The sequence below is a fragment of the Leptidea sinapis genome, chromosome 4 (assembly GCF_905404315.1).
Source record: "Leptidea sinapis chromosome 4, ilLepSina1.1, whole genome shotgun sequence".
In the NCBI taxonomy this organism is placed as follows: domain Eukaryota; kingdom Metazoa; phylum Arthropoda; class Insecta; order Lepidoptera; family Pieridae; genus Leptidea; species Leptidea sinapis.
In genome coordinates, this window is record NC_066268.1 from 8076561 (window position 1) to 8090040 (window position 13480).

Consider the following 13480-nt stretch of genomic DNA (forward strand, 5'->3'; position numbering starts at 1 on the left):
TGTGCCAACTCAGCTGTGAAATGAATTGAGGTGGTTGCGATCGGCGAAATTTAAAAACATTGACATCGGTATGAATTGTAATGGTCAGAGAAATAATTTGTCAATATGTATTTAAGTGAGCGGGTGGCAAGAACCTAATAGCTAATAGTAATCTTTATATAATATGATGTATATAAAAATTTCGTCTTCATACTTAGATCATTTTTACGCCTATAAAGACAATGACATCGGTCAAAATGTCGAAAAAAATTGAGTTTACAGTTAACCTCAATTTTGAGCATTGCATGCACACTAATACAAAGTATCATACAAATCGTGACTGTAATCATAGCTTGTCACGCACACTAAAGTATTAAATATGGTCTGTTTTCATTGTTTGTCTAGCAGCATGAGTTGATAAATAAAGAGATAAGAGTTGTATAAATTATCCACGGGTCAAAGGAATAATAATAATATAAATGATTACATTATTATCACCATTTCAATATTAATATTATTTAAACATATATGACTCGGAAACAGGCATCCATATTCATAAGTGTTTGCACCTACGGGGATTCTCTAGCTCTGTAGGCAGGGTCACTAACTGGGCTATATGGGTCTTCTTTATTAACGTATATAGGTAATTAAAGTATATGTAGGTCCACGTCTTCTAGTTATAGAAAATACTTTATTATTGTAAAAATTGTATTTATTATTGTATTGTATGCATTGCTATGCAGACGACAGCACTGGTGACGGCGCGTACACATAGAACATCCGTTTTACAGGTCCGTTTAAACGTATATGTTATCAGCGTATGTAGTTGTATGAGCGAGTTCATACAGAATACAGTATTCCGGATCCAGTAAAAAATACTGATCCGACAAAATAAGCAGCAATCCGTTTTACAGGTCCGTTTAAACGTATATGTTATTAGCGTATGTAGTTGTATGAGCCAGTTCACACAGTATTCCGGATCCAGTAATACTATACTAATCCGTTTTATCGGATTGAAACCGCACGAGGCTTTGCACGGGGGTGCGCGGGGTGCGATGTGCTACACACAGCCGCCATTTGCCGGTTTCATTCCTAGAGTAGTGCACGTGTCCAGTGCTATCATAATCATGGCAAGCAAGGCGTTTGAAAAATATGTTGAGCAAGAAGTTTTGATAAATTGTGTTGAAAGTAGACCAGTTCTTTGGGACAAAACACTGGAGATTTATAAAGATAAAATTGCAAAAACCGCAGCTTGGCGCGAAATATGCGGTTATCTAAAGGAGGATTTTGAAGCTATGGAACAAAAAGAAAGACAAGAATTTGGTAAGTATTTATTTTATATTGTAATGGAGACATTGTTTTTTATTTTAAATAGCTTCATTCTGCCAAGAAACTGACCCAGATTCGGACACGAAATAGTTTTCGAATTCCGTTCGAACTGAATTTGCAGTTCGACCACCTCGTAGCGTTTCATCATCAGGTAGGCTATTGAAATGAAATGCTTCAGATTCGGATGTGTTGCCATCCTTTAAGCCCTCTTTTTCCCTTATAAAGTTGTGTAGAACGGTACATGCCTTAACTATCCATATAGCTGTTGTTTTGTTGACGTCTAGAGGCCGGTGGAATACTCTCCACTTATTAGCAAGAATACCAAATGCACATTCAACGTATCGTCTAGCTCTGGTCAAACGATAGTTATATATTCGCTTATTTACGTCTAAATGCGTCCCGCTAAATGGCCTCATTAAATTTTCGTGTAAACCGAAACCTTCATCGCCGATTATGACGTAGGGAACTCTCGTTTCTGAGCCTGTTATTAATGGGCAAGGTTCTGGTATTTGTAAACTGCCATCTAGCATCATTTTCCAAAATGTCGACTCCTTGAATATTGATGAATCGCATTCTTTTCCATACGACCCAATACTAACATATAGAAAACGATAGTCAGAGTCTACGATCGCTAATAATATGATGGAAAAAAAGTCTTTGTAATTTAGGTACATTGAGCCACTTTTTGCTGGTTTTCGAAGTCTGATGTGTTTACCGTCCACTGCTCCTAAACAGTGGGGAAAATTTGCTTTTGTGTCGAATCCATTTGATATATGCTCCCATTCACTCACTGTTGTAGGAAGTCGCATAAACTCGTCATTCAAGTTGTTCCATATGCATCGTGTAACTTCCTTAATAATGTTGCTTATAGTTGACACACCGACACGAAAGACGTAATGAAGTTCTTGAAATGTACACCCAGACGCTGCATACCTTAAAAAAATAAATTAATCAATCAATCAAATTAAACTGAACTGAACTAAATTATAAAATTACCTAATTAAAATAAATTGATTTAAACATTAGTAATACTTTTTTGCTTCCCATTATTTACTGACCGATTAGTTCTTGCACTGTCAATTTGACTTATCCACTGACCAATATGGTAATTAATTACTGACAAGTCTATTCTACCTTCTTATTCGCCTTTCACTTACTAAGCTATTGACAACCATCTTATATTATTATTTACTTGCTTCAGGAAAATATGTTATAAAAAAATGGAATTCGACTAGAGATGCCTGGATACGAACATTGAGTGAGAAAAAGAAATTGAAGAAATCTGGAGCTGCTGCCTCAAATACCAAGCCTTACAAATATCACAATCAAATGTTATTTTTGAAAAAAGTTGTCACCCCAGGTGATACACACGAGAACGTCCCTGCTAATGACAACATCACGGAAACAGTAGAAAGTAATAAAGACAACGAAGATGAACCTGATCAGATTACGGAACAAAGTGGTAGTGACAGACAAAAGGAAAGACAAAATTTAGCCCCGCCGCAACGCAAGGCAATCAAAAGAAATGTGAATGAAGTAGACGCCAAAATGATTGAATACATGAATGATCAGTTAAAAAAAAGTAAAAATGAGTTTGAAGATCCCAATTTATCGTTCTTCAAAGGTATTTTGCGGCAACTGGCTTCACTTAATGGCGATCAAATTTTAGAATTTCAGTCTGGAGTGATAAACCTTTTACAAAATATTAAAAGTAGAAGATATGGTCAGTCAAACTACGAGTGGCCTCCATATTCACAAAGTTCTAGCACTCCTCACTACCACACCCAAGGTTATTTTAGTAGGCCACATCATCTTGACTCTACACCATCAGTAGAAGGTTCGCCATCAGTAGAATCTACATTCAGCCAGGAGTCAGACTTGCCAGATCTGTCTATGTTTTGAAATAAATCTTCATTTTTGTAAACCTTTTTGTCATTTTAAATTTTAATTGATAATAACAAAAATTAAAGTTCTTACCTTAAAAATATCGCTAGTTTTACTTCAGGGCACAAGCTTTTCCTCCAGTTTGTGTCTTTCTTTTTTAAATCCTTTTCTAATCGTTTAAGAAGGTCATCAAAAGTAGACGTCGTCATTCGGAAATAAGTAAAAAATTTAGATTCGTCTTCTTTCAGCTGACGCACAACAGCACCACGACAAAATCTTTGCCTTAATAGTGGATGTATCCAATAACGCCGGGGCTTCCTCCGCCGCAGACGACGATAGTACCAATACAACACGACAACGTCCATTCTCGTAGAAAGTAGGCGATACACTGAAGAACGAAAGTCCAGTAGCGTCGGATCTGTTAAAATCGGTCCTGTAAATGCTGTGTGAATATTACCTCCAGTAGCGTCGGATCTGTTAAAATCGGTCCTGTAAATGCTGTGTGAATATTACCTCCAGTAACGACGGATCAGTTAAAAAGGATCCTGTAAAACGGATGTTCTATGTGTACGCGCCCTGATGCCGTATACACGGGCCATGCAGGTCTCTCTCGGGAAAACGTCGACCAGTGCCGGGAGAAACTTGTGTCTTCTATCGAGTCCTCTCTCGAGAAGGTCGCGGAATGGGGTAAGTTGAACCTTGTCCAATTTAACCCCCAGAAGACTCAAGTTTGCGCGTTTACCACTAAAAAAACCCCATTTGCCGTATCACCGCTTTTCGAGAACACTTCCCTTAAAGCCTCGCCTAGTATCGGAATACTGGGTCTCGAAATCTCGAGCAATTGCCAATTCCGTGGCCATCTGGAGGGCGCAGCCAAACTGGCTGCAAAGAAACTGGGCATCATAAATAGAGCACGGCAATACTTCAAGCCGGCCCACATTCTAGCGATCTACAAAGCGCAGGTCCGGCCTCACATGGAGTATTGCTGTCATCTCTGGTCTGGCGCACCCCAGTATCAGCTCGATCTATTTGACCGCGTGCAACGCAGAGCAGCTCGAATTGTCGGGGACCCAGTACTCTGTGAACGGCTGGATCACTTGGCGTTGCGTAGAGACGTCGCTTCATTGTGTGTCTTCTACCGCATTTATCACGGGGAGTGTTCCAGTGAAGAGCTGTTCAACCTGATTCCTGCCGCCGAATTTCACCTTCGCACGACACGCCACAAGTTACGATATCATCCCTGGAATCATCTGGATGTGTGGCGCTCCTCCACAGTGCGGTTTTCAAGGAGCTTTCTTCCTCGTACCACGAAGCTGTGGAATGAGCTTCCTTGTGCGGTGTTTCCGGGACAATACGACATGGGTACCTTCAAGAAAAGCGCGTACACCTTCCTTAAAGGCCGGCAACGCTCTTGTGATTCCTCTGGTGTTGCAGGAGAGTGTGGGCGGCGGTGATCACTTAACACCAGGTGACCCGTACGCTCGTTTGTCCTCCTATTCCATAAAAAAAAAATGAACGATGGAAATTATTTTATAATAAATAATTGGAATACGTTGGATGAGGGTAGCGCAGGACCAATCATCGTGGAGATCTTTGGGGTATACCTTTGTCCAGCAGTCATCCGGCTGATGATCATCATCAGTAATTTGACGAATGTTTATGAATTCATGTCATGGTAGACAATTATGACGTTATACATCCTCAACCACATTTTAGGAAAGGGAATGTCAACGACCCATCCCACGTGACTGCCACAAGCAGTGACATTTAAGTGAGCATGACGAACCAAATGTTTATCAACATACTATGCAATACTGACTAAATACCTCTACTTAAAATTATTTGCATATTTTTTTAATACTATATTTTTATTAAGAGTAATAAAAAACTAAAATCGTTTAAGAGCAATTCATAGTTGATACCCAAGCTTTCTTATCAGTCAAATAATCCTTTATACTGTAATACTTTTACTCTATAAGTTTATGTTTTATATAGGCGTTGGACGACTCATATCTGTATCTACGTCCACAAATCCAGCTCATTGATATTCGATGCTCACATCACCAGTAATTTACTTGAGACACATACATCCTGGGTGATTAATGATGCCTGGACACTTGTCAAACATGGAGGTTGCTTCATTGATTTCTCTAGAGAATTAGTTTAGTCGACAAGCTCAAAAACGTGTTAGTTCTTGTTAAAGTCCTAAAAATGTGAGCCACGGCACATTCTATTCGGAATGATGTCTAGAAAGTATGTATTAGCACAACCATTATTTGCAATTGTAGTCTTTTGTAGGGAGATGAATAATGCTTTTACAACAAAATATGGGTTTTCATGGTATTTAGATATTATGTAACTTTTATTGTATGTTTATGTTTTGAACAATAAATGGAAGTCAAAATGACTTTCTTAATGATGCTACAGATTGGGAATGGAGGGACCGCCCTCAGGTTATTTAAATTATAAATTTTATTATATCGAAAGTTTATTAAAAAAAAGAAGCCCGCTGAAATTCTAGTCTTTTAAGTAATTTCATAACCAATTTTGAATAAAAATATTTCAAATAAATAAATAAATTTTAATTTTAATTAACAAATTTAAATAAAGAGAGAGGTAGTATTTAGTTTTTCGTTAATTACTCAAAAATTATTAATATTTTAGGAATTTTGAGCAAAGATCCTTCAAGGATAGGAAATTTCCAAAAAAAGTTCCGACTCCCGGAATTACCGGAAGTACCGAAAGAATTTTGTAAAGTGGGAGTCATATTCTGATATATACACATTGAACTGTGGTGTTAGGCAGGGCGGACTGACTTCTCCGATCCTATTCAATCTGTATGTCGATGCACTGATCGAGAAACTGAGTACAGCCCATGTCGGATGACATATTCTTGGATTGAAAGTCAATAACATAAGTTACGGGGATGACATGGTGCTCTTTAGTCCCAAGGGTCAAGGCTGGTAAAAATCTGTCAAATATGTACTGGTGAAGACTTACTTAAGGGTTACTTTACAACGAAAAGAAAAGTAATATCTTGGTTTATCGCTGGGAAAAAGGGTACGGATAAAATCCCGCCTATTTGAACTGAACGAAACTAGCTATAGAAGAAAAGTTTATTATTTAGGTTATTTATATAAGTACCGTGCCAGTACTCTAAGCGACGACGTTGCCATAGAGAGAGAAAGGCGAATTTTTAGCTGTAAGCTCTTATAAATAAATAAATCTAATCTATATAATAATGCATTTAGGAGGTTTTGTAGCACTTCTGGAATGTAGCTGAGGGATGTGTGGACGGTTTCCATGCCATAATGCGCAAAAAAGCGGTCTCCATGTTGCAGCGTCTTCGTGTAAGCAGTAACAGCATTCTAAATATGATTGCTGCCAGAGCTGACTGTTCCTTCCAGAACTACTGGATACAGTTAGCTCTAGGTTTATAAATATATTTCACTAATAATACTAACGTAGTTCATAATAAATAGGTATTGTTACTAAAACATTTACTAATATATATGGAGATGTCTCTGAATTAAATAAATTATGTAAAATAGATTTAAGCAGTGCAGTAAAATTTTTAAAAAGCTTCTGTTTACCTCATATTGTCAATCTTTTTATTCAAGCAATCTGTGGGTTAATTATAAGCGTATTTAGAACATCCTAAAAATGGACCTGCTCCGTTATTGTAGCACTTTCTTATGCAGTAATTAGAAAAAATACTTTTTCTATTAGAGACCGCATTAGTAAAAGTTACAATAGCTAGGTAACTCTGAAAATGTTTAGAAAATGAAAAAACGGCTTAATGTAGAAAGTTGCAAATACTTTTATTGTTTTTCGAAGCAATCTCCGTTCCTCTCTACACATAGTCGTATTCGATGGAACCACTGAGAAAAAACAGTAGACCCATTCTTCCTCAGGGGTTTCTTCTATGGCATTTTTGTACGCGTTCACCGCATCTTCAGGGCTCGTAAAGCGAATAGCTCAAATTTTATCTTTAGTTATTAGGAAAAAATTAAAGTCGCAGGGCGCCAGGTCTGGAATGTATGGGGGATGACTCATTATCTCGACACTTCCCATAGTCAAATATTCAACAGTCCGTTTTGCGGAGTGTGCTGAAGCATTGTCGTGGTGAAGGAGGATCCTGCTTCGATGGCGTTGCTGTCGAATTTTTCTAAGACAACAGGCAAACAGCGATTGACATACCAGTCTTCAGTAACTGTCCTTCCATCTTCTAGCACAACTGTCGCGAAATGACCTGTCCGACCAAAGAATGAGGCAATCATCTTTTTTCCTAGACTTCTTCCTTTCGTTACCTTAGTTGGCCGATCCTCGAAAGGAAACACCCACTGAGCTGATTGTCTTTTGGTTTCGGGTTCGTGGCAATATATCCAGCTTTCATCACCTGTGACGATGTCAAATACAGCATCTGAGTCACCACCGTTGAACGTATCGAACATTTGGCGACACCAGTCCATGCGAAGGTGTTTTTGGTCGTCGGTTAAAGTATCTAGTACAAAGCTTCCTGACGCCTGAATGTTCGTGTAATATTTTTTGAACTGTACTCAAACCAATGCCTAGGCTTGCCCGTGTCTGCAGATAGGTCTCTTATCCTCCTCTATCATGCGTCGCACAGCACTGATGTTATCTTCAGTAGTCGCTGTTCGTGGCACGAGATGGGGCTTCATTAAGAAATGCTAATCGCAGCCTACCATAGCTTTGTTGTTGAGTAAGCCCACAACGAAAGTCATAATAAATCATTGACCGAAAATTTTCTCGCGTTAGGTTCATTTTCACATGTAACACGAGTTTTAGATTTGCCGCCAATTCACAAAAACAAATGACATATGAATGCAATATACTACAGGTTACCAAAGAGTTCTAAAATTGAAATTCAAAAACTTTTCATGAGCAATGTTTCTAACTGGCCAGTTCTAATCATTTTCAGTGTTACCCACAGTATAGTGAATAGTTTTGATAATATAATAAATAGACATTTTATTCCAAAGGAAAGGTTTTCAAATAAATGTATTTAATGTATTACTAACACTAGAATAAGATTTTACTAACATTATATTGGCCACATGTAGCCTGAAATAAATGATATTATTATTTATAATTTTAATTCAACGCCGAAAAAAGGTCTCCTCGAGGACATTACGCTGTGGGCGCCCTGCACCTAAAAGACGGTTTATGGTGTACCGCATATTAATTGATAGTAAATGTCAAAATTCCTTAATATACTTATTTTAAAATATTCGTCCAATAAATTGGCTAAGTTCAGCTTTCTTGCTCTGTAGATAAAGTTTAACAAACCCAAATTTTTTCATTGAGATAGTTAACTTCTTTTATATAGTATGAAGTGAATTTTATTTTCAGTATTTCATATTATAAAATGATCATTACTATTTATTTAAATCTGAACTACGTAATTTCCATAATTCCATGTAATTCAAGTACAACAACCGACATCACCAATACTTGTATTATACGGATATCTTAAAAAGTCGAACAATAGTTGTGATAACGTACGGATGGTTGATCTAACTTTTGTTCGGCTTATAGTCTTTCCTAATTCGTCATAATGGTGGACTTAAGTGCGAGCTAGGCTTAAGCCAAACTCGCATTCAAAGTGACGTTTCTAAATACGGACTTAGCTCGCTAGGTACGTCTGAGCAAAGTCTAAAGTACGCTGTTGTAGTTCACAATTAAAATATGTGAAATCAAATCATTAATTTATCTGATAATATGTGGTTAGAGCTAAGGCAATGACACAGTAGATTAATGAATAAATTGTGTTTATTTAAAGCACCCAATAAAAAAAATACCCGGAGATTTTCTACCGTTTTCTCTTCTCTCATCACGGTAGATATTGGATTACGAAGAATCGTTAGTGCTTTAACTGACAAAAACTATTCGAAGTGAAACTATTTTGAGGAAATAAATGCCCTTCTCTTTGATTAACGCAATTAGTGTTACACATTTAAATTAAATACTTTTTAAAGCATTAAAGCTCGTGTAGTTGTAGGTATTTGCGTAAAACTTACATTTTTATTATTATTTTATTTAACGACGACTTTTCGTGAATGTACTTAAAAATTTAATAATAATAAGTTTAGTTGTAATACAAGGAATAAGGAATTGATTTATAAGCGATGCGGAACTCGAACCCGCGACCTTCTCGGGTTAAGTTCGAGTGCTTTTACCACTGAGCCAACAGTTGGTTAAACACAATCATAATAAATTGCCTTTAGGCATTTGTAGGCTTTATAAGATACATAAATACTAAGACTACTATAAGATACATATACACTGTTGAGGCGTTATCTGTAAATAAATTTAAATGTTTTATTAACAAATAACACAGTCGTAAATCCTACTTCTCCATAGCTGAATATCTAAGTGATCGGACTGCCTGCACTAGATTATGATTATTCTATAGCAACAACAACATCTCTGTTCAGGATTTATTCGAAGAAAACAAATCTTATATATTATACATTTACAATACTATGATTACATTAAATTAAAACTATCATTATATCATCATCATAAGATATTACAGGGAAGTGTGCCAAGAATACTGGCAGCTTTTAAACTTTAGATAGCTAGGCTGATCCGTTGACCGAAACAGCTGCCAGCACTTGGGTAGCCAGTTGCAATAACTAATCGTATAATTATTACAAAGAGCGCAAAAAAAGAATGCCGTGAGAGTTTCTTGCGCTGTTTCTGAGAGCAGAGCGCCGTTTGTCTCCGAAAGGGTGGTAGTGTTTTTTTTTTATGGAATAGGAGGACAAATGAGCGTACGGGTCACCTGTTGTTAAGTTGATCACCGCCGCCCACAATCTCTTGCAACACCAGAGGAATCACAGGAGCGTTGCCGGCCGTTAAGGAAGGTGTACGCGCTTTTTTTGCAGGTACCCATGTCGTATCGTCCCGGAAACACCGCACAAGGAAGTTCATTCCACAGCTTTGTGCTACTGGAAGAAAGCTCCGTGAAAACCGCACTGTGGAGGAGCGCCACACATCCAGATGGTGGAGATGATATCCTAACTTGTGGCGTGTCGTGCGAAGGTGGAATTCAGCGGCAGGAATCACTAGAATAGAATGTGGGCCGGCTTGAAGTATTACCGTGCTCTATTAATGACGCCCAGTTTCTTTGAAGCCAATTTGGCTTTGCCTTCCAGATGGCCACGAAATTGGCAATCGCTCGAGATTTCGAGACCCAGTATTCCGAAACTAGGCGAGGCTTTAAGGGAAGTGTGGTCGAAGAGCGGTGATACGACAAATGGGGTTTTTTTAGTGGTAAACGCGCAAACTTGAGTCTTCTGGGTGTTTGAACTGACATCAAAAACAATTCTAAAGGAATCAATTTTGAGAAAATAAATGGCTTTTATACCTTTCTTATACCTTTTAATAAAACAATGGACCGCTCGAAGGACTGCTCGCAAGAGGATTAATAGTAAGGGCCTCTGTGTCACATGATTTACGCGATATAATTCCCAGTCCCATTTACGTGGATTTTCCATTAGGGGATCGGGAAAACATATGACGTACGACTTCGGATTCAAAATTGAAGTGAAAATTTACGATTGTTTGCGTTAGATAATAAACTTATTTTGCGTTATATAATAGTTATTTATGCAACTGTTGTGTAATAAGGGGTATTAAAACACGAATATGGATTTATCACACGGGGCGAAGCCGAGTGTGATAATAGTATCACATGAGTGTTTTAATACCTAATTATCAACAGTTGCATACAAGACTTTATCTACACCCAGAATATGAATCCTCTAAAAGATTCTGGAACAGTTAGCTTACTGCTAACATAAAAACACCAGTCCTAGTAGTAACCTAATATCATTCATTACTGATTATATACAAATAAACTAAGTATTAATGAAACAATTATTTATTTTAGTAGTAATTTACATTTTGTTTAGTGCAATAATTAAAATTCACTCGCATATAATGTTCTTTTGTAGCGTTTAAAATGAATCGCTCATTTTTTGTAAACAAAACAATTAAAATATCGAAGGAATATGGCGGGGATTCGAATAACCTACTTTTTTTTACGACGTGCGACGTTCTGGGAGTGTGGAGCGCGCGTAAACGAAAATGTTCTTTTTTTGAAATTCAAACAGATACCACGCATCGAGCAATAAGAATGTGGCTGTATGTCGAAACTCTTTGCGCATGAAGGAATAAAAAAAAACATAGGAGTGTTGTTATGAAATTCAGTACAACATTACAACACTCTTTTGGATGATGTAATGGTTATTAGAACATTGGGTGTTTTAATGTTGGCAATAAGCTAACTGTTTGAGAATCTTTAATAGAGGATTTAAAGCATGGGTGTAGATAATAGTTATTTATGCAACTGTTGTGTAATAAGGGGTATAAAAACACGAACGTGGTGATAATAGTATCACATGAGTGTTTTAATACCTAATCATATAGTTGCATACAAGTACTTTATCTACACCCATAATATGAATCCTCTATAAAATATTCTGAAACAGTTAGCTTACTGCTAACATTCCAAAAGCCAGTCCTAGTAACCATAACATCATCCAAAGGAGTGTTATTATGAAAACGGATGGTATAATGTTGTACTGTATTTCATTACAACACTCGTTTGGATGATGTAGTGGTTATTAGAACATTGGGTATTTTAATGTTGGCAATAAGCTAACTGTTTAGAATATTTAATAGAGGATTTAAAGCATGGGTGAAGATACAGCTAATGAAAATTATAGTACGGTCAAAGTGTTTTTCAGACTTTTTTTTTTATAAATAAACGTAATAATTAAAAACAATATTATCTTTCATTTTACTTCAATATACCTACGTTATAAAATAACATTCACAAGTAAGGCCACAATTTATTTTTTAACCAAAATCGTAAAAAATCAAGGTGGGCGGTTAATTGTGCCGCTGAGTGTATTTAGAAAATCATTTGATTGACAAGTCGTAAAGAGTCAGCCACTTTTGCCATTTTCAATATGAAACCAGTAGGTAACACACAATATTGCCAAATCAAAATGGGTCACTCATTATCGAGCTGTCAAGTCGTACGCTAGGCTATATTAAAAGGTTAATAATTTAAAACACTCTTCACTACTTTAATATAAATATAAATCTGTTTATTTATTTATTCATATATCGGAAACAAACTATATTACAATAATACATACTAACATGACTTAAAATTCATACTTTCACCAGTGAAGTTTCCAAAAATTATCTGAGCTTTTAGTTAAAAGGTATCGATAAAAACCACAAATAAAAAGGTCTATCACAACCATTTTATCTACAGTATTTTACGTATACATGTTTACAACATTGTTTTTATATGAAACTAGCTGACCCGGCAAACGTTGTTTTGGCCATATAAAGTATAATTCACGCGATAAATTTATAAGTAATAAAATATTGCCTATATTATAGCCTGTACATCATTTTGTTCTATTGTCAATAGTTTTTGCCGCGCACGCAAAAATAGGTTTTCGATTGTACACCTTGTGTTACAAAATAGCAATTTTATTACGGATCCCTAATTTTGAAAAGAAAAAAACATAGCCTATAGCCTTCCTCGATAAATGGACTACCCAACACTGAAAGAATCATTCAAATCGGACCAGTAGTACCAGCGATTAGCGTGTTCAAACAAACAAACAAACAAACAAACAAACAAACAAACAAACACTGCAGCTTTATATATTAGTATAGATATGGCAGACATGTAAGTAAATTTATTGAAGTAGGCGTAACTTTGCGGAATATTTTTAAAGTTTAATATTTTTTGCGGATAATTATGGATATCCAAATGTTTTGAGTTTTCTTTAGTGTTAATTCCGCCAATATTTGTCTTTAAACAATTCGACACGTGTTTCGCCTCTATACGAGGAATCCTCAGGACATGTTGACTAGCCAAAAAAATATTGGCGGAACTAACACTAAAGCAAACTCAAAACATTTGGATAGACATGTAGGTGTTTTAATGAGTTTTTTTTCTTTTTTAAATTTGATTGTTTTCTGGCATTCCGACCGTTACCCAGGTAGATGCTGAAATTCAGCGCTGTAGGCAGTACTGGTTGTATCATTAAGAAATCATCATTTATGTTATTGAAATCTATACCACGTTAATAAGGGTCTTTTAAACCAGGGCTGATGCCTTCGAGGATTGTGAAAAGCGGAAAAAATAATAGTAGGATGAAACCCATTGGAAAAGGAAGAGAATATAACACAAATTAAAAGAAAAATAATTTACGGGCAATCTGGGGTCAGG

The 13480-nt window shown here is 36.5% G+C and overlaps 3 protein-coding genes across 3 annotated transcripts in view; 1 reads left to right on the forward strand and 2 right to left on the reverse strand.

Moving 5' to 3' along the window:
• The window catches only part of LOC126979701 (soluble guanylate cyclase 88E), a 104342-nt gene that overhangs the window by 42576 nt on the left and 48286 nt on the right, over nt 1-13480 (reverse strand). The window lies entirely within an intron of this gene.
• LOC126979770 (uncharacterized) lies at nt 801-3295 on the forward strand. Its single transcript, XM_050829293.1, has 2 exons — nt 801-1302; nt 2510-3295. The coding sequence occupies exons 1-2, from the start codon at nt 933-935 to the stop codon at nt 3208-3210; spliced, it is 1071 nt and encodes a 356-aa protein (XP_050685250.1). The 5' UTR covers nt 801-932; the 3' UTR covers nt 3211-3295.
• On the reverse strand, nt 1297-3770 carry LOC126979766 (uncharacterized). Its single transcript, XM_050829289.1, has 2 exons — nt 3286-3770; nt 1297-2241 (listed from the first exon to the last, which is right to left on the reverse strand). Exons 1-2 carry the CDS (start codon nt 3555-3557, stop codon nt 1347-1349), a joined length of 1167 nt encoding a protein of 388 aa, XP_050685246.1. The 5' UTR covers nt 3558-3770; the 3' UTR covers nt 1297-1346.